At 34.3% G+C, this 22,615-nt stretch overlaps 1 protein-coding gene across 4 annotated transcripts in view; it reads right to left on the bottom strand.

The window, feature by feature from the left end:
• ZNF292 (zinc finger protein 292) overlaps positions 1-22,615 on the bottom strand; it is a 77,184-nt gene that overhangs the window by 31,316 nt on the left and 23,253 nt on the right. The window contains exons 2-5 of one of the 4 annotated variants that reach the window (XM_057489407.1): positions 19,563-19,692; positions 15,952-16,106; positions 15,692-15,770; positions 13,275-13,410 (exon numbers count right to left, since the gene is read on the bottom strand). In XM_057489407.1, coding sequence (XP_057345390.1) covers positions 13,275-13,392 — 118 coding nt within the window. In that variant the 5' untranslated portion in view covers positions 13,393-13,410; positions 15,692-15,770; positions 15,952-16,106; positions 19,563-19,692. Of the gene's footprint in view, positions 1-13,274; positions 13,411-15,691; positions 15,771-15,951; positions 16,107-19,562; positions 19,696-22,615 lie in introns of all 4 variants that reach the window. The other 3 variants (XM_036912162.2, XM_036912159.2, XM_057489408.1) reach the window with 3 other exon arrangements.

Raw genomic sequence — 22,615 nt, 5'->3', positions numbered from 1 at the left:
ATCACAGAAAAATAAGTAAGGGGTGGGGAAGTCTGCTGAAACTTCTGTGGGTTTGTGTTGCTATTTTTAAAACAGCAAATAATAAACCTCAACATTTGCTTAAGACCCACTATGCATAATAAATTTCTATTCTGTTCAAATCTTTCAACATAATCAAAGATGCTTGTTTGATCAAGTACAAGTAATTCTTATTTTTGTATCTGTGAAGGAGAATTTACATTTTAACAAATACAAATTCAAACTTTTTCCTAAGTTTCTTTACCAGGATGTAAATCGTGTAAAAATTTACTTAGTGATGGATAAGCCTGAAAGCTTTGGAAGGCTTCTAGTACTAAAATTTTAAATGCCCTACAAATAAACACATAATTTCTGTACTTATGAACAAACTGGAAAATATGTCTACTAGGTAATTTGTGGGTTGGAAGATGACAAATGAGGAAAATTTTAGCCTTCTTTATATTCTTAGCTACCCTCCAGTACCTTTATGTTTTAGATCTAACTGTACTACACTACGAAAAGGTTCTTCTACAAGAGAGTATAATCATGGCTCCTTGTATTAAAACCATGAACATATAAGCAATTTAATATGGGATCCCGAATTTCAACCTTTTCTGGAGGTCTATACTTTTGCATCAGCTGCTCTCTATTCTTACATTAAACAAAACCAAAAAGTATAATGACTAAACACAGATAAATAGAACAGTAACTTTTTGATGCCTCTGACTCTGTGTCTTACATATACAGGGCATAACTTTTCTTTTTTTTGTATCACATGATCCTATTAGGACAACTATATTGCAAATATCCTTTCACAGTTCAGTTCACTGACAAAAGCAAAATCTGTAAAGATGTTAAATGAAAACTTGAAAATTAGATTTATTCTGGCTATAAGTAAGTCATAGACTTTAAAACAGCTTTAGTTTCCTAATACAGTAAAGTCTAATGAGAAGAAACCCTAGTGATAATAAAGTCTTGGAATTTTTTCAAATTCTCCCATGAAAACTCATAATCAACAAACTCCAAAGATCATGACAAAGAAATTATTTTACTCAAGGTGCCAAGAACTTAAAACTGATGAAAATTTTAATAGGAGAATCTCAAATAGTCCCTAAAATCTGAAACAGCAGCATGTAAGTTAGAATGGCAAATTGTGCAAAATAATTTCTGTACTTGATTCAGTATACAGGGGGACATATGTTACTATTATTAATTTCAAAAACATGGTATGTGTTTGTACATGTGTTTAAATGATGGGAAACCATTGCCACATTTAAGGCAAAAGTGATTTCAAAGAAATATTAGAGCAGAAGAGTCTTTATAGATCATTTTGTCTGGTGGCATCATTTGGCAGATGAGTAAACTGAGGCTCACAGAAGGCAAGTGACGTCCTAAGGCCATAAAGCCAGTTAATGACAGAACCAGGACCAGAATAATGGAGTCTTCTGACTTTCAGCTTTATACAGTGGTGTGTTGAGGGAAAAAAATTATTTGACTGGTTTATTAATTAGAATGGCACTTTATATAGCAGTAAAGAGCTTAAAGTAGGATTAGCTTTTCAAGGAAAATTATTACATATTGTGAAACTCAAAATTCAAATGGATTACATTCTAATAATTCAGAACCTGCTGAAAGCTTACTTACCTCCCTCCTTATCACCTTTCTCCATTTCTCTTTCATTGCTTTTCCTTTCCCCATTCCTCTCTCTCTTTCTCTACTTCTCTCCAATCCAGAACATTTTTTCCTCAGTTGTAAAAGCACATCAAAGTCTACCTGTTTTAGTGCTTGTTAGACTTATGAAAAAAAGTTTTATGATCTCCTTCAGTAGCTTGCACATCAAATTTCACTCCCTACTCTTTCAACTCCCATCTCAGAAAATTTTTTAAAATCTTAAATTGCACTAGTGTGTAGCTTTTAAATCTATTTCCTGTGTAATTATGGATTTGAATAGAAAAGCATGTTTTACTGTATTAGAGCCTATCAAGAGAGCTGGATGACATAAAATGACAATGTAAATGGAATGATATTCAGCCAGTTCATTTAAGAAAATAATAATGGCTTTTCTCCCATAAAATGCCATTTACATAATATTAAAAAAGAAAATATTAATTCCTACATTAAGGACAAATATTTTACAATGTGCAAGTTGAATTTTTGTGATAAATCATTACACAAATATTAATGAGCATGAACTATGCACCAAAACTTAAGACTAGGTCTTTGATTCCCCTCAGAGTAGAGACAACTTACTGGGTGCATATTTTCACACCCAGATTTGCACAGGATTTCCTTTGCAGCATCTGACTAGCCATTTCACAAGCATCTGAAACTGCATACAAAAATCTCTATACCACAGTATGTGTTATCTCCATCCACTTAGTTGTGCTCAAGCCAGAAACCTAAGAGTTGGCCTTAAAAATGAGCTCTCCTGCTGACCCCTCCTCTCCCATACATACAATCCACTATTTAAATCTGTCACTTCTAATTCCTAAATATTCAATCCCATTCACTTTTCTCCATTTCTATTTCTGCCATTCGTCCACTCCTCCCAGCCCAAATCATTAATCTATCAGATCATTATGTAGCACTCTGCTAGTCTGTACACACTCTTACTCGCCCTATCACATCTCCTCCAGTACCAGAGTGTTTTGTCTTTTTTTTAAACAAACACCTGACTGTCTTCTCTCAGATTAAAGACCTCCAGGGGCTTCCCTTTCCCTTCAAAGTAAATCCCCAAATTCTCATCATGGCCTACATGAATATATATGTATTCCTTACACCTTTAAAAAAAATACAATTTGTATTTCTTTTAAAAACAATTCAGAATTGGGGAAGGAGAAATAAAGAAAAGACATCCAAATTGGAAAGGGACAAGTAATCTGACTGTAGATGACATGATCTTTTATGTAAAAAGCCCTGAAGATTCTACACAAAAAAATTAGATAAACAAATTTAGCAAAGTTTCAGAATACAAAAAATCAAAACACAAAAATAGGTTGCATTTCTATACACTAATAATGAATATGAAAAGGAAATTAAGAAAACAATTTCATTTGTAATAGCAACAAAAAGAATAAAATACTTAGGAAAAACCTAACCAAGAAGATGAAAGACTTGTAGACTGAAACCTACAAAATATTCCTGAAAGAAATTAAAGACACAAGTAAATGGAAAGATCCCCATATGTTCATGAATTGGAAGATAATATTGTTTAAGATGTCCAATTACCCAGACCAATCTATAGATTCAATGTAATCCCTGTCAAAACTGCAGTGGCATTTTTTGCAAATAGAAAAATTTATCCTAAAAGCCATATGAAATCTCAAGGGACCCCAAATAGCCAAAACAATTTTAAGTAAGAACCAAGTTTGAGATTTCACACTTCCTCACTTCAAAATAACTTACAAAACTACCATAACCAAAGCAGTATGATGCTGGCACAGATAGGCATATAGGCAGTACAACATAAGGCCAAGAAATAAACCCTCACATGTATGATCAAATGATCTTCAACAAGAGTGCCAAGGCCACTCAATGGGAAAAGGACCGTCTTTTCAACAAACTATGGTGGGGAAACTGGATATCCACATGCACAGGAATGAAACTGGACCCTTAAGGATCTTAATACCATATTAAAAAAATAACTTGAAATGGATTAAAGATCTAAAATCAAGACCCAAAACTACAAAACTCCTAGAAGAAAACAAATGAGAAAAGCTTCAAGACACTGGACATGGCAATGATTTGTTAGAAATGACAACAGGTATAGGTAACAAAAACAGAAATAGACAAATGGGTCTACACCAAACAACTTTTGTGCATCAAAGGACAGAATCAACAGTGAAATGGATGGGAGAAATCTGCAAATCATGTACCTGATAAGGGGTTAATATCTGCAATATATAAAGAATTCTTACAACTCAACAAAAAATCAAATAATCCTATTAAAAAGTGGGCAAAGGATTGCAATATACATTTCTCCAAAGATGGTACAGAAATGCCAACAAGTTATGAACGAATACTTGGTGTCTCTAATTACCATAGAAATACACCCATTAGAATGGCTACTAGTGAAGATATAAAATGAGCATTGGTGAGAATGTGGAGAAGTCAGAACGTATGTGCACTGTTGATGGGACTATACAATGGTACCTCCTCTACGGGAAACAGTCTGGAAGTTCAACATATTAAAATTAAAACGACCATATGATGAGCTATCCCACTGCTGGGTATGTCTAGAGAATTGAAAGGAGGGTCTCAAACAGATACCTGCACACCTTTGTTCTTAACAGCACTACTCGTGAGAGCCAAGAGGTGGCTGTGATCCAAATGTCCATCAAACAGATGACCAGGCAAACAAAAAGTGGTATATACATACAAAGGAGTATTATTTACCCTTAAAAATGAAGGAAATCCTGTCAAATGCTACATGTGGATGATCCTTGAGGACACTATGCCAAGTGAAATAAGCCAGTCACAAAAAGGGAAATATGGTATGATTCTACTTGTACAAGGTACCTAAAGCAGTCAAAGTCATAGAAACCAAAAAGCATCATATCAGCTAACCAGGGGCTAGGAGAGAAGGGTGGGGGAAAGGAGAGTAGTTGTTTAATTTTTACAGAGTTTTGGTTTTGCAAGATGAGAAAGTTCCAGAGATCTGTCACACAACAGTATGACTATACTTAACACTAATGAACTGTATACTTAAAAAATGAATAAATAGTACACTTTATGTTAATGTGTTTATTACAATAAAAAATGCATAATCAATTCAGCATTTAATTCAAATTCAGAAATTTAATAAAACACAACACTTCAAGCTCTTGATAGTGGTTCTTAACTCAGGCTGTAGAATTATCCTGAACTTGCAAAAAGTACTAAAGCCTAGGGCTCAGACCCAGAGACTGTACTTGGTCTGAGGTAGGCTGTCAGCAGTGGTTGTCTAAAAACTCCCAGGTGATTTGGGCACAGCCAGGACTAAGAACCACCACTCCATGGAACTGTATTTCAGTGTCCAAATTACCAATTAGGGATAATCTTAACCTTCACCCCAACTCTTAGCCATTCCGGAAGGAACATGTTATATTTTCAAGAAATAGAATTTTCACTTAAAGATTTCAGAATTCCTTAAATCATGGTTGCTTGCTTTTTATTCATTAAGCCTGAAACTTTATGGCCATAACTGGTTTTTGACATGACTCACATATAACAAAATGTTAAAATAATATTCTACTATGTCACAGATGAATCTAGTTAGTGTACAACACTAAAATTTTGTGTGAACTAAGAATTACTAGTATTTCATTTGAATTCTGACATATTTATCCATGTAACATTATTATAAAATGCACTTACTGAAACAGATACAGTGTATTTTTCTAGGATGTTTCAAGAAGCCTTTTGAGTATGTGCTTTTAATAAAAATCAAAATCTTGGGACCATCATGGTTATGTTTAAGTATATTAGACTATAATTAATGTTAAGAAAATGTGAAATAATCATCAGCATGAAATGAGCAAGTGAATACTTTTATAAGCTTACTGTAGTTAAGTTCTAACAGCTTAATTCTAATCAGTCACTGATCCTCAAGGCTCTAAAGGTTATAACAAAGTAAAAGGCAATCTAATTTAGTAGTGATTTTTAAAAATAAAATCTAAAATGCTCCATTTACTTATTTTTATGCCAAGACAAGGTGAGTTAAGGTCAAAGGAGAGAGAGGGAGGGAGAGAGAAGGAGAGAGGGGAGGAGGAAGAGAGATGGGGGAGCGAAAAGGAAAGCGGGGGCTGCTGGGGGAAACACAGCCGAAGAGGAACAAGAGTGAGGAAAAGCGTACTTCTAAGAGTACCTACACTTAATATAGAGTTTGCAAGGTGCTCTTTTTAGTGACTTTCTGTAAGAAATGTCCTAACACAAAAAAACTGTGAATGGATTCACGTCTAGGTCTCAGAGTCACCCATTGAAACATTCTCTACATAGACAGGTAAAGACACACACAGACACACACACACCACACAGACACACCACACAGACACAGACACACACACACACCACACAGACACACCACACAGACACAGACACACACACCAGACACACACACACACCACACACACACAGATACCAAACTGTCAAGGGGCCAAAGAACTAGACATTTACTACCCCAAATCAAATATGATCTGGCCTCACCCTCAGTTGTTACTTGTTTTCTCTTCCCATCTCCTTTCCCTTTAAAAATGTTACTGCATCTTTTGTACACTAGTATCTGGTCAGGAATTTTTCCATGTTCACTTTAACATGGAAAGTTTATTACTGAAACAAAGACTTATTGCCTCATAAAATTTTGAAGGATTGAAAACCAAAGGGTTCTGAAAAAAAGAACTGCAGGGCTTAAAATTTAAGAAAGGACTGGCAAGCTAATACAAATGCAATTTATGCAATTACAAATTATCCCAAAGTGGGGGGAAGTAAAGGGAAAAAGGCCAAAGGAGTTCAGTGTGACTACAATGGGGAGCCCCCTCAGGATTTGTATTTTAAAATGATGACACATATAAAACAGGGGAAAGCAGGCTCAGGACCAAGGATGCACACCCTATGAGTTTCAGAGAACTGCTATTAACCTATGTAAAATGTTACTAAAGCTAAAACCCAAGGTGACTCCTAAAACTCACCAAAAATGTTGACAAATTGGCAGACACGGGTAACTTCCTGAGAAAGGCCTACTGCGTGGGTTTGATTACATACATACTATTTATGATAACAGAGAAAAGGAGAATTCATTTATTCTTATGGTGGTTCTGATAATAATATTTAGATTAAAAAGGGCAGTACAAACAATGGAGCAAATGGAATACATAGGAAATTTTAATTTTCAGAACATTTTGCAATACTGTGGGCTACAGAAATAGATACACAGTCCTGAGTAAGAAGTCTCAAAATTAATTACATATTAAAAACAGGGTTTCTGATTGTTCAGAAAGAGAAGTGTGAATGGTAAGAGTGAAGACAAGTCAAGATTCACTAAACATAAATTAGGTTACACTTTTCACAAAAGTCTCAGAACGTGTCATAGACCCAAATGTAAAATGCACAACTATATAACTTCTACAAAAAAAAAACAGGAGAAAAATATACACAACCTTGGGTTTGGTAATGAGTTTTTAGATAAAACACCAAAAGCACAATCCATGAAGGAAAAAAATTTGGTAAGATGGACTTCTTTAAAATTTAAAACTTCTCTGTACAAGACACTGCAAAGAAAAAGAACAAGCCACACACTGAAAGAACATATTTGCAAAACTTGTATCTGATAAAGGTATTTCAACTGTACAAAGAACTGTTAAAACTCAACTGTAAGAAAACAACCTGATTAAAAGTAGACAAAAAATCTAAACAGATGCTTCACCAAAGGCATACAGATAGCAAGTATGCATATGAAGATGTTCAATATAATCTGTTATTACAGAAATGCAAATTAAAACAATGTGGTGCCACCACACATCTATCAGAATAGCTAAAATTCCCCAAATAGACAATACTAATTGCCAATAAGGGTTTAGAGCAACAGAGTTCTCATTCATTGCTGGTGAGAATGCAGAATGGTATACAGTTTGGCAGTTTCTTACAAAGCAAAACAGTTTTTACCACATGATCTAGCAATCTTACTCCTAGATATTTACCCAACAGAAGTGAAACTTACGTCCATATAAAAACCAGCATATGAATGTCTATAGCAGCTTTATTCATAAATACCAAAAACTGGTAGTGAACAAGATGTCCTTTAACAGGTAAAAGGATCAACAAATTGTGGTACATTTATACCACACATAATATAATGGAATAGTATTCAATAAGGAGGAATGAACTATTAAACCACTCAAAGACATAGATGAAAACTAAAAACATATTGCTAACTGAAAGAAGCTAGACTGAAAAGGATATAATTATATGACACTCTTGAAAAGGCAAATCTATAGAGATGGTAAACAAATCAGTAGTTGTCAAGTGCAGAAGAGGGTTGAATAGGTAAAGCAGTTGATGTTTTTAGGGCAGTGAAACTCCTGTGTAGATTCATGACACTATGCAGTTGTCAAAACTCAGAGAACTTTACAACACAAAGGAGGAATCTCAAGATATGCAAATTTTAAAAAGTTTATTTAGGATGGTGGGGAAACCCTGGATGGAATGCAGAGTATGGCAAAAGAGTCTAATTGTATTCCAAATGTTGTTAGAGGACTTCATTGAAAAAGGTGGGAGAATGAGGTGCTCACTTACTTTGGATGAGTGGAGCCTGGAAAAATGATGACAAGAGGAACTGCATATAAGCACTGTACTGTAATTGATAAGGTTTTCTCCACAAGGGTACAGGCTATCAATTCTGAAACTACTGTATATATATAACAGAACTGATTAAATAGATGGATGACCAATGGTGAAAAGAAGCTGGTCTGAAAAGGCTACACATATTGTATGATTCCAATTACATGACATTCTGTTAAGTGAGAGGTTCTGTGAAAGCAACAGGAGGAGGCTACAATGATCCATGTGGTATGGATTAAAGTAGTAGAGATCAGTATGAACTCTCACATTAGGTTTACTAGGTACAGCTGGCTACATGCAGAAATGTTTTATACCTAATACATATTAGGGACCTACATGTGTTTTCTTGCTTTGTCAAGAGGTCCTAGAAGCAATGACATCCCAATAGCAACAAGCATACCCAATTACCAGAAACCAAGGTTTCTAATACTATTGTCCAACAAAAAGAACCAGGGCTCCCTGAAGAAATAGCAGGTTCTAGGTCTGGGGCCAGGATATATGTAAGATAAGCCTTGAGCATTTTGTAAAGATACAAAGGAAATACTCAAAACAAAAAACATAACCCCCAGTGGTGGGGGTACATCAAAGGGACACAGAAGTTAAAGAGTTGCCAGTGGCCAAACTGAAACAATTTGAGCAACAAAATTATATGAAGTAGTACTGGATTATGACCAAAGTATAAACCAAATGTCCATGAGTCCATACCGATATAAATGACTGAATAAATAAATAAACGGAAGGGGAAGAAAACACATCTGTGTAGAATTCTAAATACTCTATATAGATACCACCCCTACAAGGAGGTGGAGCTCAACTCTACCTTTTAAGTGCGGGCTACATATACTAGACTCCTTCCAAAGAACACAGCATGGATGAGGGGAAAAGCGTAACTTTATAAAGGAGAAACCTAACAAATACACTACCTCAGGCAGGTGATCAAGGTTAACATCAACAGTGAGAAGTCTGGTGACAGCATGTACTCTTGATACAATGTGATGACATGGCACTTTATCTCTGTGGTCTTCCTCCCTCAAACCCATAAGCCCAGTTCTAATCATGAGAGAGCAACAGCAGACAAATCCCAATTAAAGGACAGTCTACAAAATACCTAACCAGTATTCCTCAAAACTGTCTATGTCATCAAAAACAAGGAATGTCTGAAAACCTGTCACAACCAAGAGGAGCCTAAGGAAACATGACGACTAAATGTAATATGGTATCCCGAGCATGGGCTCCTGGGACAGAAAAGATACATTAGGTAAAAACTAAGGAAATATGAATTAGTATGGACTTTAATTAATAACAAAGTACCAATATTGGCTCATAAGTTGGGACAAATGTATCACACTAAGTGGTAATACTAATAATACTAAGATACTAATATTAGGGAAAACTAGTGAGGTATATGACAACTCTCCACAATTTTTCTAAAATAAATCTATTTTATTTTCACAATTCTTTACAATAAAACTATTCTAAAATTAAAAGTTCATTTAAAAATAATAAATTAGGTCAGACTAACCTCAATATTAAATAATCTTACATAATTAAACTCTAGTCAAATACCTGCTATGCTCTTTCATCAAATCCTTATACACATAAAGGAGAACCATGTATGAGACATAAATAAAAATAGGTGTATCTGATGAAACCATAATCAAAGGTATTGATTAACTGAAGGACTGAGGCAAGCAGGAAGACTTCGGTAAGTATCTCAGGGGCTAGGTTTCGGGACATGACCTTTTTATGGTTGTCATCAGGAACCTGGATGCTAACAAGAGGAAAAAAGTGGGTACAAAAACCCTGAATAACCAAATCAAGACTTAGAAAAATATTGGCAAGTTGCAGAAACAGAGTGGATCTAACATAGTGAAATTAAACAGAAAAAAAAGCAATACCTTATGTACCAAAAGACAACATACAAAAATGTAGATAATTTAAGACCAGCACTTATTGTAAAAAAAAAAATTTGTGTGTGCAATTTTAGTAACCTAAGTTTTAAGAATGATATGGCCACCCAAAAAAGGTAATGTCATCTTAAGTCACACTAACTTCAGTATAAATTGTCAGGAAAAGGAATGAGACTACCAATGACCTAAAAGCTGGCAAGATCAAATATATTTAGGGTACACATTAAGTTCTGAAAAACAACAAACAAAATACATTAAAAAACTAAGAAATGATTGTAGATTTAAAATCATGCCATACCAGGAAGGCTTTTAGTCAACAGAGGAGAAGATCACTAAGTGTGGACATGATGGCAATCTTAATCTCAATTGCTATGACATGAAAGAGGGATTTATACTTTTTAGTATGTCTTTAAGGGTAAAACCAGATCCAAAAGATGGCAACTCCAAGACTATAGTTTTCACAAGGCAAATTTTCTAATAGCAGGCTAAGAATGGACTGAACTACATAGTTACCATTTTCTACAAGTGTTCAAGCAGACCTATGTATTTATCAGTGATGTTTTAGATGGGCGTTAAAATTGGGTGAAAAAAATAAATGAGTATTCAGTGCTTTGCCAATCTCAAGATTTTGACTAAACAAAGGTACAAGAAAATATGTATGCTTTTTATAAGTTCCTGGATGTTCAAAGGCCATCTACTTGAATTATGTTGGTTTGAGTATTCCAGTTACCTTATTCTAGATGGCTAAAATCTTAAAGTGAAACCCACATTTAAAATTTTGAGTCCTACCCATGCTTAGTCCCCCAAGTCAAAAAGAATTTCTTGGTTTAGTTGGGTTTTAATGGGTCGAAAACAGTCAATTAAAAACAAACTCGGAATTAAGTGGATTATCTACTGTTCAAATACTATATCAAACCTTAAAGGCTTCACTACAAACTAAAGAGCACAGCCTATTGAGATGTACTAATTATTCACTAAGCTCTTCCTCTCCTCTTCAGACCTGCTAGGATAGATTAAGTTAAACCAAGGGGCTGAATATATAATAAAAGAGCTAAAAGTTCCCATCCTTTTGAACCACCATATTTGAAAATGTAATATGTAAAACATTAATTTCTTCAACTTTTTCAAAGGAGGAAATAAACATTCACTCACTTCTAGTTTGTGTAATTATCCATAAAATAACTCACATCAAAGAAGCATTCTAAGTAACAGAGAACCAAGTAAAGAGTTTGGCTGCAAACCTCTCAATCATTTAACAATCTCTCTGGTTGCTTCATGAGTTGTATTAAAGTCTGGCTTCCTACAATCCGTTTCTATTGTAGAAACTCCTTTTGGCTGCATAGTCCAAATTATTCTAGCAGCTATGTCAGGTGGAGACCAAGAAACATGCAGCAGAGATGGGTAGAGATATTTGTTAATGGAAACAATGTTAGACACATTGAAACAAGTAAGGGAATTGAGCATGTATTCTTTTAAAATAAATTTTAATCTCCATTAAGGTAAAGGTTTAATTTTTCCTGCTTTAGCATAATGTGTCAGTTTGGAAAGAAGCTCTTTAGAAACTGACAAAAGAAAAAAGGAGTTAATTATTTAAGCTAGGTGCAATTTATTTGGTTAGGTACAACACAGTATAACATAAGGAGAGAGGCTGAGGACCAAATTTAACTCCTGGCTGTGCCTCATAACACTGGCACATAATGTAGAAAAGACAATTAATTTTTCTGAGTCTTAATTTTCTCATCTGTAAAATAGGGGCAGTAAAGATTCTACCTTTTTTACAGGATCATTGTGAAGGTTAAATGAAATCATGCACATAAAAACGTATTTCAAACTGTTAGGAACTACACAATGTAATTTGATTATTGATGTATCACATCCAGTATTTCCAAAGCAGAGATTAGAAAATGATCTGATTATATGAATAAAACCATAGTGGTATCAGTATATTGGGAATAAAACCAATATGCCAAAGGCAGAAAAGTCTAAGATTCTCAACTTTAAAACTTTATTTTTATTATTATTATTTTAAATTACTCTCCATTTTTCCGAGGTCCTGAGAACACTATAGCTTATCTGTGGATATCCACAAAGGAAGGGGATACTAAAAATAAACTTCTTATGAAAACTAGGAAACAGGTAACACTGCTAGAACTATCAGGAAACCATGGAATAATGGTAAGAAGAGCCAGGTAGGAACAACTCGCTTAAAGAGAACTTTGGAGATTAACTGAAAACCTTTTGGTAAGCATCTAAAAATGAGAATAGTTCACAAGCAATGGACTTATTTACTAACACTCCTTTCTCAGAGCATTCGTAATTTGCTATCATGTAGCAAAATACCTAGAGTTTGCCACCAAGAAAAGCAGCATGTAAGAAGTTTATTTACTTCTCTAGTTTAATACCTTGGGAAAGGTTAGGATGGAGTCTGGCACACTCCTAAGCAATCTCAAGAAAAGTAGCAAAGGCAAAAACAGTGGTCTTCTTCATGATATATACATTTTTTGAGCTCTGGACATTAAAGGTTTTGCATATTAGTAATTTAGTTATCTACTTCCAATAGAATACCTGCCAATTTAATTGGAATCTTTATTGCCTGAGCTCATATAGTAGTAACAAAGCAGAATAAAACTGATCAAAAAGCTGTTTGAGAAAAAGTACTAATCTTAAAGACAGAAGAGAATTCCAACATTAATTTCTTACTGTATTTTGAGGAAAATAATTCACCCTATTCTGTTTCTCCACCTGTCAAATAAGTTAGTTACTGAATATAAGCTAGACTGCCACCTGTCAGGATGTTGCAAAGGGAGTTCCTTTGTTGAAAAGACACAGGGAAAAATTTTTTACTTTCTCTGTTATTCTAGGATTATATAGTCCTATAAATACATCTTCCCCCAAATAAAATGAAGGCAAAGGTCTTCAAGCACCTCAGACAAAATTTAATTAAATGTTCTTTCTTTGGTATATCTTGAGATGAATTATATCAAAACAATGTTAAGTACTTATTTTCTATCTAGTCTAGTGATTCTTTTTTTTCTCTCTCTCTAGAAAATTTACCTTTATCCTTATCCAATGGTTCCTGGGAAAGAATAGTGCACAGTACCGGGTTTTTCCACACCCCAGTCTCTTGAGCTAGAGTAGCTAAAAAATGCAATTCACAGCTGCCATTCTCCATCAGCTTTTCATGAGCTACCTACAAATATTAAATAAACATCCAAAGAATTACAACAGATTTTCAAAAGCAAGCTTATCAAGCTTTAAATATAATACTAAACTGTTCAAAAATAAGACTTTTATCTTAAAAATTTCACGTCACATTACAAAGTGCTGAATTCCTGTACTCTGATTTTTAAAGACGAATTTCAAGGATAAGAATTATATCAATTATAAGTTTCAAATAAATACAATATATCTCTAGTTATAAGGCCATGTTATTTTTTCTTCCAAAATCTAAACCAAGAGCAAAGTTATTTCTCAAGGAGGCTCTCAGAATATCCATACCATAAAAGACCTTACACATTTTACATCTTCTGTGTGAGTAAAACTATTTCCCCAAAAAACTTCTACCATCAATAAATGACAGATTTGCATCAAGATCTAAAAGTGACAATTTATACATATTCCAATAAAAAGGGACTTAATGAAAACAACTAAATGCATGAGTTTTCATTTATTCAGTAAACAGCCTTGGTAACGGTATACTAAAGCTGACACTGAACCTTGCTTACTAGTAGTTTCCAGATGTTCCTGCAATTGGCATATTCTTCAAGCCACAAAGACCAATAGTTTTTATTCAATTCAGAAAATGTTTATTATTTCTATGTGCAAAGGACTAGGGAAGAGAGCAGTTAGTCCCTGCACTTATAGGGCTTAACCTCTCGTGGGGTAAAGAAATGTTTAGAAACAAAGGCAAAATGAAAAATGAAACAAATGCTGTTAAGCTGGTATAAAAGAACCCTAAGGAAGTTCTGAAATGAGAGCAAAGAGTCATGGAAACTCTTAAAGCTGCATGCTGTATTTACATAAAAAGTCCATTCCTTAAAACCATAAAAATCTCCCCATTTAAACAAGTTCAAGTGCTTTAAGAAATTTTCTTTGTGCAATTGCTGAAAGCTACCACAGAAGGATTTAAAAGAGGTATTATTTCCTTCTCATTAATCCATATGAAAAAGTATCAATTAGTGTTACTGTCTCAAGAAAGAAAAGTTTAAAAGTTTATCTTGTGTTGACAAACAAAATAAATACCATGAGGAATTCCATGTATTTGCATATAAACAACCTATTTAATTAATTCTGTGTGCAGGGTATCTGAATTCTAAACAATGAAATGTTCTGAAATTATTTACCTAAAATAAACACTTGCTGGGGGGAAAAAAAAACTAAGACACAAGTTACTGATACATTGAAGTAGAAATTGTATGATTAAAACGTTAGTTGCAATGTGACAAACAGGACAAGACGCTTTCATTTCAACAAACAGTTATTAAATATCTATTATGTGTAAGACACTATGTAGAATCCAATGGTACTAAGGTATGAATCCTACCTTCAAGAATTTTGTACTTGATGTAGATTTTAATGTTTAATATTAAAATAGGAAAAGTTGATTCCTCTACCTAACTGTAGTTTATTTCACATACTCTTAAAATTTGAGACTAACACTCTTTATCTCCTACAGAGAAACATAAGGCCAAAAGATAGTTCAAGAATTCTGGCTAGAAAAAGCAACAACTATACCTTTAGAAATTAATTAGCAGAACATTCTTCTTCTTTAATCATAATCTATTAATCAAAATTTACTTGAAACTATAATATATCCAGCACAATCAAGTGCTTGAAACAAAATTTAACATTCTTGAAAATACTTCAAAACAACTAAATGCTAAATTGTGTAGTACTTAAATTAGTAGAATAAGAACACCAAATAAAAGAGACAAAGCATGTGTTTTTCAGATAAAGAAGAAAAAGCATGGGCACTGAAATAAAGAACATTGATTCAAGTAACTTCTCTGTGATATTAGTTAGCTATTTAAGCTTGAGCAAATAAATATTTTAGAATATGAGCCTCAGTTTCCTCACCTTTAAAATGGGAAAAATATACATACCCCCATAAAATTTTCTTGAGGATTAAATGGATGTTAAATTCTTACAAAGCATATTGCAGATTTTCAGCAATTAGTTAAATCATTTCTAAATACAAATTAGGGCATTTTCTTTTGTGTTCCCTTACTGCTCTGCCAAAGTCCTAATTAACTGATCTTAAAGAAAAGTGCAACATTCAACCAATCTATCTAAATGTACATATTCACTAGCAAACATTTGTTGAGCATCTATTATGTGCAAGACTCTAGTGTTAATAAGAGTAGCAATTATTGCTTGTCCTTATTTAGATGGTTTGAAGTTTAACCAAATAATGTATTAAGACTAAAGAAAACTGGCATAAGATATTAAATCTAATAGGTAAATATCCTCACCTGTACCAGTGTCTGAAACTGTTCCCACTGTTTATCTGGTAACTCAACCGGCAAACACAGTAAAAGTTCAACACAGCTTCTACAAAACAAAAAGTTGGTAAGGACACAAATAATTATTAAAATTCAAGTAAAATAACACAATTCTAATATCATCAGTAAACTCCCCATAACTATTTAAAAATAAACTATCAAAGACCTGAGATATAGGGTTAAAATTAAAAAGCTAAATCTAATGTTTATTTACACAAAGTTCTACTCACAATGCCAAGCGTTCCAGAACCAATGCTACATTTTCACATTCAGAGGTAAGATATGGTCGGGCTTTAACATAACTTTGGATAGCCACTGTGTATACCTCCAATAAAGGTAAAGGATCTTCTGAAGTTTTCCATTTCTCTGCATATTCAAGGAGTGTCTGTTTTGGAAGCAATAATAAAAATTACTCAATGTAAATCAAAATACCCACTGACTAATCAGCTATTTTTTTTCCTCCCTGAGAAACTTACAAAAATAACATTTTTTATTTATAAAAACAAAAGGTAGTTTATACTTATTAAAATATTGAAAGTAATAAACCCATACTGTTATTTCCAACAGCTCTATGTAGGAGAAAAGATCAGTGTTAATTCATCCTCAACAGCAGCAGCCTTTCATAAAGGTGACTTTAAGTAGCGCAAGGATTATCTGTTCTTTTCCATAGTCAAAATGCCACCTTTCTCCCCAAAATGTATAAGACTTAAAAGTTATTTTAAAAAGATGACACCTGGGCAAGTAATATTTGACTATGCATGCAGTAAAGAATTTCAAATATTTATGTCTTCCAGTTTTTGTATTAGCTGCATAAAACTCAACACCTAATGATACTGAATTGCATACAGTCAAAGGATATAGTTCAGTTAATAAAAAAAATAGTATAACATTACTGGTTTTTATTACAAGTTTTAGCATTAAAAAAATAATCTGAAGACCTTCAACATACATAAGATCAGTATTAAAGATATTAAAGAATGATTATAAGGTCAAATAATTTTTATAATAAAGTGTTTATTTTTAAAAATAAACACTCATCTCTTAATGAAGCAAACATTTCAAATACACCTTATCAGAATTATTAAAATAAAAATAAATGCTGTTCATCCCACAGAATGAAAAGATGGAAGAACAATATTTACACAGACAGCCACATGCAAAGACCCTACAGCTATTAAAATCATGAGTTACTAAAACCTATCTAAAAGATTTACAATTGTGCTACATGAAATAGGACTCTAATTAAATATTTTTATAATATAGAAGACTACCACACTTTTCACATTTTAAGGTTTAAGACTCATTTCATTACATGTGGAAATTCTGATGTCATTTCCTTAAAAAAAAGGGTATTTTGAAGGAAAACTCCATGAGGGTTTATATCCTTTGGTATAGAAGCAGCTTTAAAAAAGTGCATAGGTAGGAAGGAAGGAAATTAGTAAATTAGGAAGGAATAAAGGAAGGAATTACATTGTATTATCCAAAACACTCAAAAGAAAACATTTACTGGCTTGTCCTCTCTACTAACCTCTAACTAGCAGTAGTAAGTGATCAGAGAGAACAAGGAAGTAAGAAAGAATGGAAAAAGTAATCTGGTAAATTAAAGAGCAGAATAACAACTCACTTTCTGAGTAATCACATATTTAATAGACCCTGACCCTATCCAGTGGATGGAGATGAAAGTAATCTGGAGACATTGCCAATACTTGCAAAAGGCAACAGGCATTTGATCTGAGACCGAACCCTTTAACCTATGGAGTCTGAAGCTAACTCTAGTAGTTAGTGTCAGAACTGAATTTAACTTAATTGAATTAATTGTCCAACACCTATTTGGTGTTGGAGTTGGAGAAGCAGTACTGGAAAAGAAACCATCTATTTGATGTTAACAAAAAAACCCCCACAAAACTACAAACTGAAAGCAAAAATCTGCATTCTGATTCTTTTGCAATTAACCCCCTATTTCTAGAAATAAAACTAGGTATGATGTTCTGTGTCTAAATAACGTCACACATTCAAATGTTAGCATGGGTGGTTTTAATGTTTTCCTTGGGCAATTTGTGGTAATGTGACAGAAGGTGACCTCACTCATTATCTTCAAGAATTCAGAATCAACACCAATATTTTTACTTTCACTAGCATCTGTCTTTCTACACAAAGTTATTAAGTAATATTTTCCTTTTCTGGAAAAACAAGTTTAGATGTCTAGGGAATTTCATGCAAGCGCTCCTAATCTAATATGGATTAGACTGAACACTTTAGGTTTCCCTTATTAGTACTTCTGCAGTTATGAATCAATTTCTACAAGTTTTAATTTTTGCTGGAAGAGAAAATGTATCATACTGATTTCCCAAAGCTTTGAAATTGTAAGCTGCTTCTTTTTCTTGTCTTCCAATCCTTAAAAATAAATAAAATGCAAAAAAATTACATGTATCTACATGTAGTAGATAAGGAGGCATGCCTCGCTTTACTGCACTTCACAGATACTGTATTTTTTATAAACTGAAGGTCTGTGGCAACTCTGTAGAGCAAGTCTAGGAGTACGGTTTCTCCAACAGCATTTACTCACTGTACTGGTAATTCTTGCAGTGTTTCAAGCTTTTCCATTATTACTGTTACACTGGTTATTCGGTTTTAGTCAGTAATCTTCTATGTTACTACTGTAATTGTTTTGGGTTGCTACAAACCACACCCACATAAGGCAGCAAACTTTACTAATAAATGTTGTGCCCTGACTGCTCCGCTGACCTGCCACTCCCCCACCCTCTCCTCCTCCTCAGGCCTCTCCGTGAAACCTAACTCTAATATGTAATCAAAGATGAGTCCTCTCAGGTTTAACAGAATCTGAATTGATGAGAAAAATAATTGACAAACACAGAATGTTAGAATCAGAAAGCATCTTAAAAAATCATCTGCTTTCACCTCATTTTATAGATGAATAAGAAGGGAGAGGAAGCTGCTTCTGAGACCATTTAGGCGGCTAGTCAATAGTCTAGGAACAGTATGACTAGGAAGAGGGTAAAAGAAAATGATGGCAGATTACAAGGGACGGTATGAATAAGAAAACTGATGACATGCTCATACTGATTACATATATAGGAGAATAATGCAAAAACTTGGGTTAAAAAGTAAATTATCCATCAGTATGAAGCTATGAGAGTTGATATTCACAGCCAGTTAAGTATACTGACAGTAGAGCTTTCCTTGTTTCTCAAGACACTAAGATCAGTAGAACCACTGTGAAGTTGGAAGCAGCCCCAATATAACTGGTTAATAAATCATGCTTTCTTCAATTAAAAAAGGGCTACTTATTTTATCTACTGTCTTTCAGGTGGGAAACCCAGAATGATCAAACTGATTGGCTTTTCATAAAACCAGAAGGGATCTTCAAGTTCATTTAATTTTGTTTTACAGAGTAATAATTAAAGGGTCCAGTGACCTGCACAATGTCAAAAGAATCAATAATTAGCAAAGCCAGGCAGTCTGACTTTGTAACATTCTGTCCACTGCTGACAAATATCTTTGTGGTACTGTAACAACAGGACTATAAATCTATGGCCTTACTTTATAATTACAAAGTGTCTTTACCTATATTACTTCAATTCCTTGTACCTCTATGAGGTGAAGTACTATTTATCCAATTTGCTATACCACAGTAGAATTAAATAAATACTTGACTTCTTTATTAATTAAGCTTTTTTAGCTGAAAGTTAAGAAAACCCAACTCAAAGCAACATAAACAGTAAGAATGGTTTTCTTACATTTCTCACAAAGGAAATTAAGAGGAAGGACAAGTTCCAAGATTGGTTAGTTTAGTAGCTCAACAATGTTTTCAAGCACCCACCTATATCTTCAATCTGCCATCCTTGGGTGGCGCCCCCACCCAATTTCCAGGCCTCAAGTGAGTTGACAGACTTCTTGTCCAGACTCAGCAATAACCAGAAAAAAATGAGACCATCTCTTCATGTGCATCTCTTCTAGGAACAAGGAACCCCAAACCCAATCCCATTAGAGTTCTCTTCAGAATTGCATCACATACCTATGCCAAAAATCAAGCAGCCATAATGGAACCCCATGGTAACTTTGAAACCAATCAGAACCCACTCTCCAAGGCAAGAGAGAGAGCTTGCTTCTCTGAAGCACAAAGCTGTGTGGAGGAAAGAAAATGTGTAAATAAAATCAGGGTTTTATTAGGAGAGTGAGGGAGGGGCCAAAGTCACATTTTGGTTGTCTTCCCAGTGGTTTTTATTTCCACACACTCCCAAGAATGAGTGAGTGTTAGGTATACATATGCATGTGTGTATTTATATTTATATTCACATACACTTATAAACAAAGACAAAAGTCATTGTGATCTTGCTTAGAGTATGTGGGATGATGGAATAGAAGGTAAGAAATACGGAAGGAAAACTAATTTTACAAGATTGCTTCCATTAATGAGTAAACTGTAAACTAAGTATGGTAAGAAAATTTTAAACTCTTATATGAAGAATGATTGAAGGATGCTTAATCCAGATAATAACATTTACTGAATATTTACTATATCCTAGGCACTGTTCAGAGAGCTTACATGTATACCTATTAGCAAATAGGTGAATTACAGTAATGTGCTTATATTAAAAGTGGACAAACTGAGGTATAAAAAGGTTGAAGTTACAAGCCCCAAGGATCACAAAGCTTAGAGACCAGAGAGGAGATTCAAACCCTAACAGTCTGACTTCAGAGTCTGAATTCTGAACTACCATGCTCTACATTTCTGGAGAAATGAACTATGATTCACAGCCAAAATTCACAAATCTGAAGGCTTGTCACACAAGAGAAGAAGTTAGCCTTATTCTGTGTGGTCTCACAGGACAAAAAAGCCTGAAGAAGATACATTTCTGCCTCCTTGAGGCAGAACCATCAAACAATTAGTTAACCCAAAAGAGGATAGGTTGGCCGCCTGGGACAGGAGGACCTATTGCTGAAGTTATCAAGCAGAAGCAATATGACTTGAGTTCAAGATGCTACAGAGGAGTCATACTATGGAGACACATTCAACTGTATCAGAAAAAGCTACACTTAGTATGCTAAACTGGAGGCTTATGGAAGTTCTGACTGTTGTGCATATTACTTAAAAATTATTTTAATTTGTTTCCAATACTTAAAAATCATAATTAAGTTTTACATTAAACTTGGGTTTCTGGCTTTTCTTTTTTAAAAAAAATTGGCAACCTTGGGCCCCATCCCAGCATGGCGACAACCAGCGGGAGCTTAGCGATGAGTCGCACTCCCAGACTGAGGCCTGGTCTCTGGATGCTACAAGCCTCGCCTCGCTGCTTCCCTCTTTAAGGGACCTACTGGACCTCTACGAGATATTCTGGTCACAGTGTCTATTCTATAGTGTGTATTATGTGGAGCAAGTCTGAGATAGGAGAAAAAAAATACAAACAGAAAAAGGTTAAGGGGTCATGCTCTAACACGATCTCTAACTTTATAGGTCACATTGTATTGTAAGATGTAATATATTTTTTTCTCCCTAAGAGCCTATTTCCATCCCCTTGGGAATGAAAATGCACACTTCAACATTTTGGCTCTTAAGTATTTCTCATTATCTAAATCAGCAGGGACTAGAACATACATACTCTAGAGAGAAAGACAGTGTAGATTAACTTCCAGCAGCTTCCTTTAGTTCTTCTAAGGATTATTAAGAAAGAAAACAAAAAACTACAGGGGTATGTTAAATTTAATGAACACGAATATTAAATTACATTATTGTCCTAGGTAAAGGTAAGGCTAGTGTACTGTTGGATATGTTTATACTGTTAAACTCATATTCCAGTTCCAATATGTATCTAGCATTCTCTGCAGTAGAAGTTCTCAAAAGTTTTGACCTCATGACCCTTATTGTCTTTAAAATTTCTGAGGATCTCAAAAAGCTTTTATGTGGGTTAAAATTGTTGCTATTCACCATATTAGAAATGAAAACACATTCTAAAATTATGTATTTATGAATGGATTTAAAATAATAAGAAACCTACCAAATGTTCTATAAATAAGGTATGTTTACTGTAACAAAACCTATTCTCAAAAAAAAATACTGAGTGGCATTGTTTTACATTTTTCAAATCTCTTCAAACATATTAAAATTTTAAGGCCTTATGTAAAAAGATTGGACACATATTTTGCACCATGCTCTCTTCAAACCTCAGAAAAACAAGTCTCCAGGGACCTATAAGCACAGTGTATGTGAATGACCATATTCAAAGCAGCAGAGTCAAGCTGCCATAAATTTTAACAGCATGAATTTAACTCTCAACTTGCTGGGGCTCAGCCAGAAAAGGTACCATAGTCTAGAAGGTATGTCTATCATGGGCCAGTTGCCACATAACTAACATCCCACCTGCAATGGACTGAATATGTGTCCCCTCAAAATTCCTATATTGAAATATTAACCTCCAAGATGACGGTATTAGGAGCTGGGACCTTTGAGAGGTGATTAGGTAGTAAGGATGGAGCCTATAAAAACTAGGGCTTTTATTAAAAAAGGTCCAAGAAAGCTCCTTTTGCTTCTTACACTCCGTGAGATGCAGTGAGAAGGCACTGTCAATGAGCCAGAACTGAGTGGGCTCTCACCAGACACTGAACCTACCAGTGCCTTGATCCTGGACTACCCAGCCCCCAGAACTGTGAGAAATGAATTGCTGTGTTTATAAGCCAACCAGTTTATGGTATTTTTGTTACAGCAGCCTGAATGAATACACTTACTTTAGAACATGAAATACAATGGCAGAAACCCATCTTAAAAGATGGTGCATTCCCTTCATTTCTACAATTCGAATAACTATTCTTCTCTCTAATTTCTATAATCTTCATTTCTATAAACCTAAAAACTATTCTTGCATGGTAATAAAATTC

This window comes from Manis pentadactyla, chromosome 12 (assembly GCF_030020395.1).
Source record: "Manis pentadactyla isolate mManPen7 chromosome 12, mManPen7.hap1, whole genome shotgun sequence".
Taxonomy (NCBI): Eukaryota; Metazoa; Chordata; class Mammalia; order Pholidota; family Manidae; genus Manis; species Manis pentadactyla.
The sequence above is the reverse complement of the archived record's forward strand: the minus strand, read 5'-3'. Positions and strand labels throughout refer to the sequence as shown.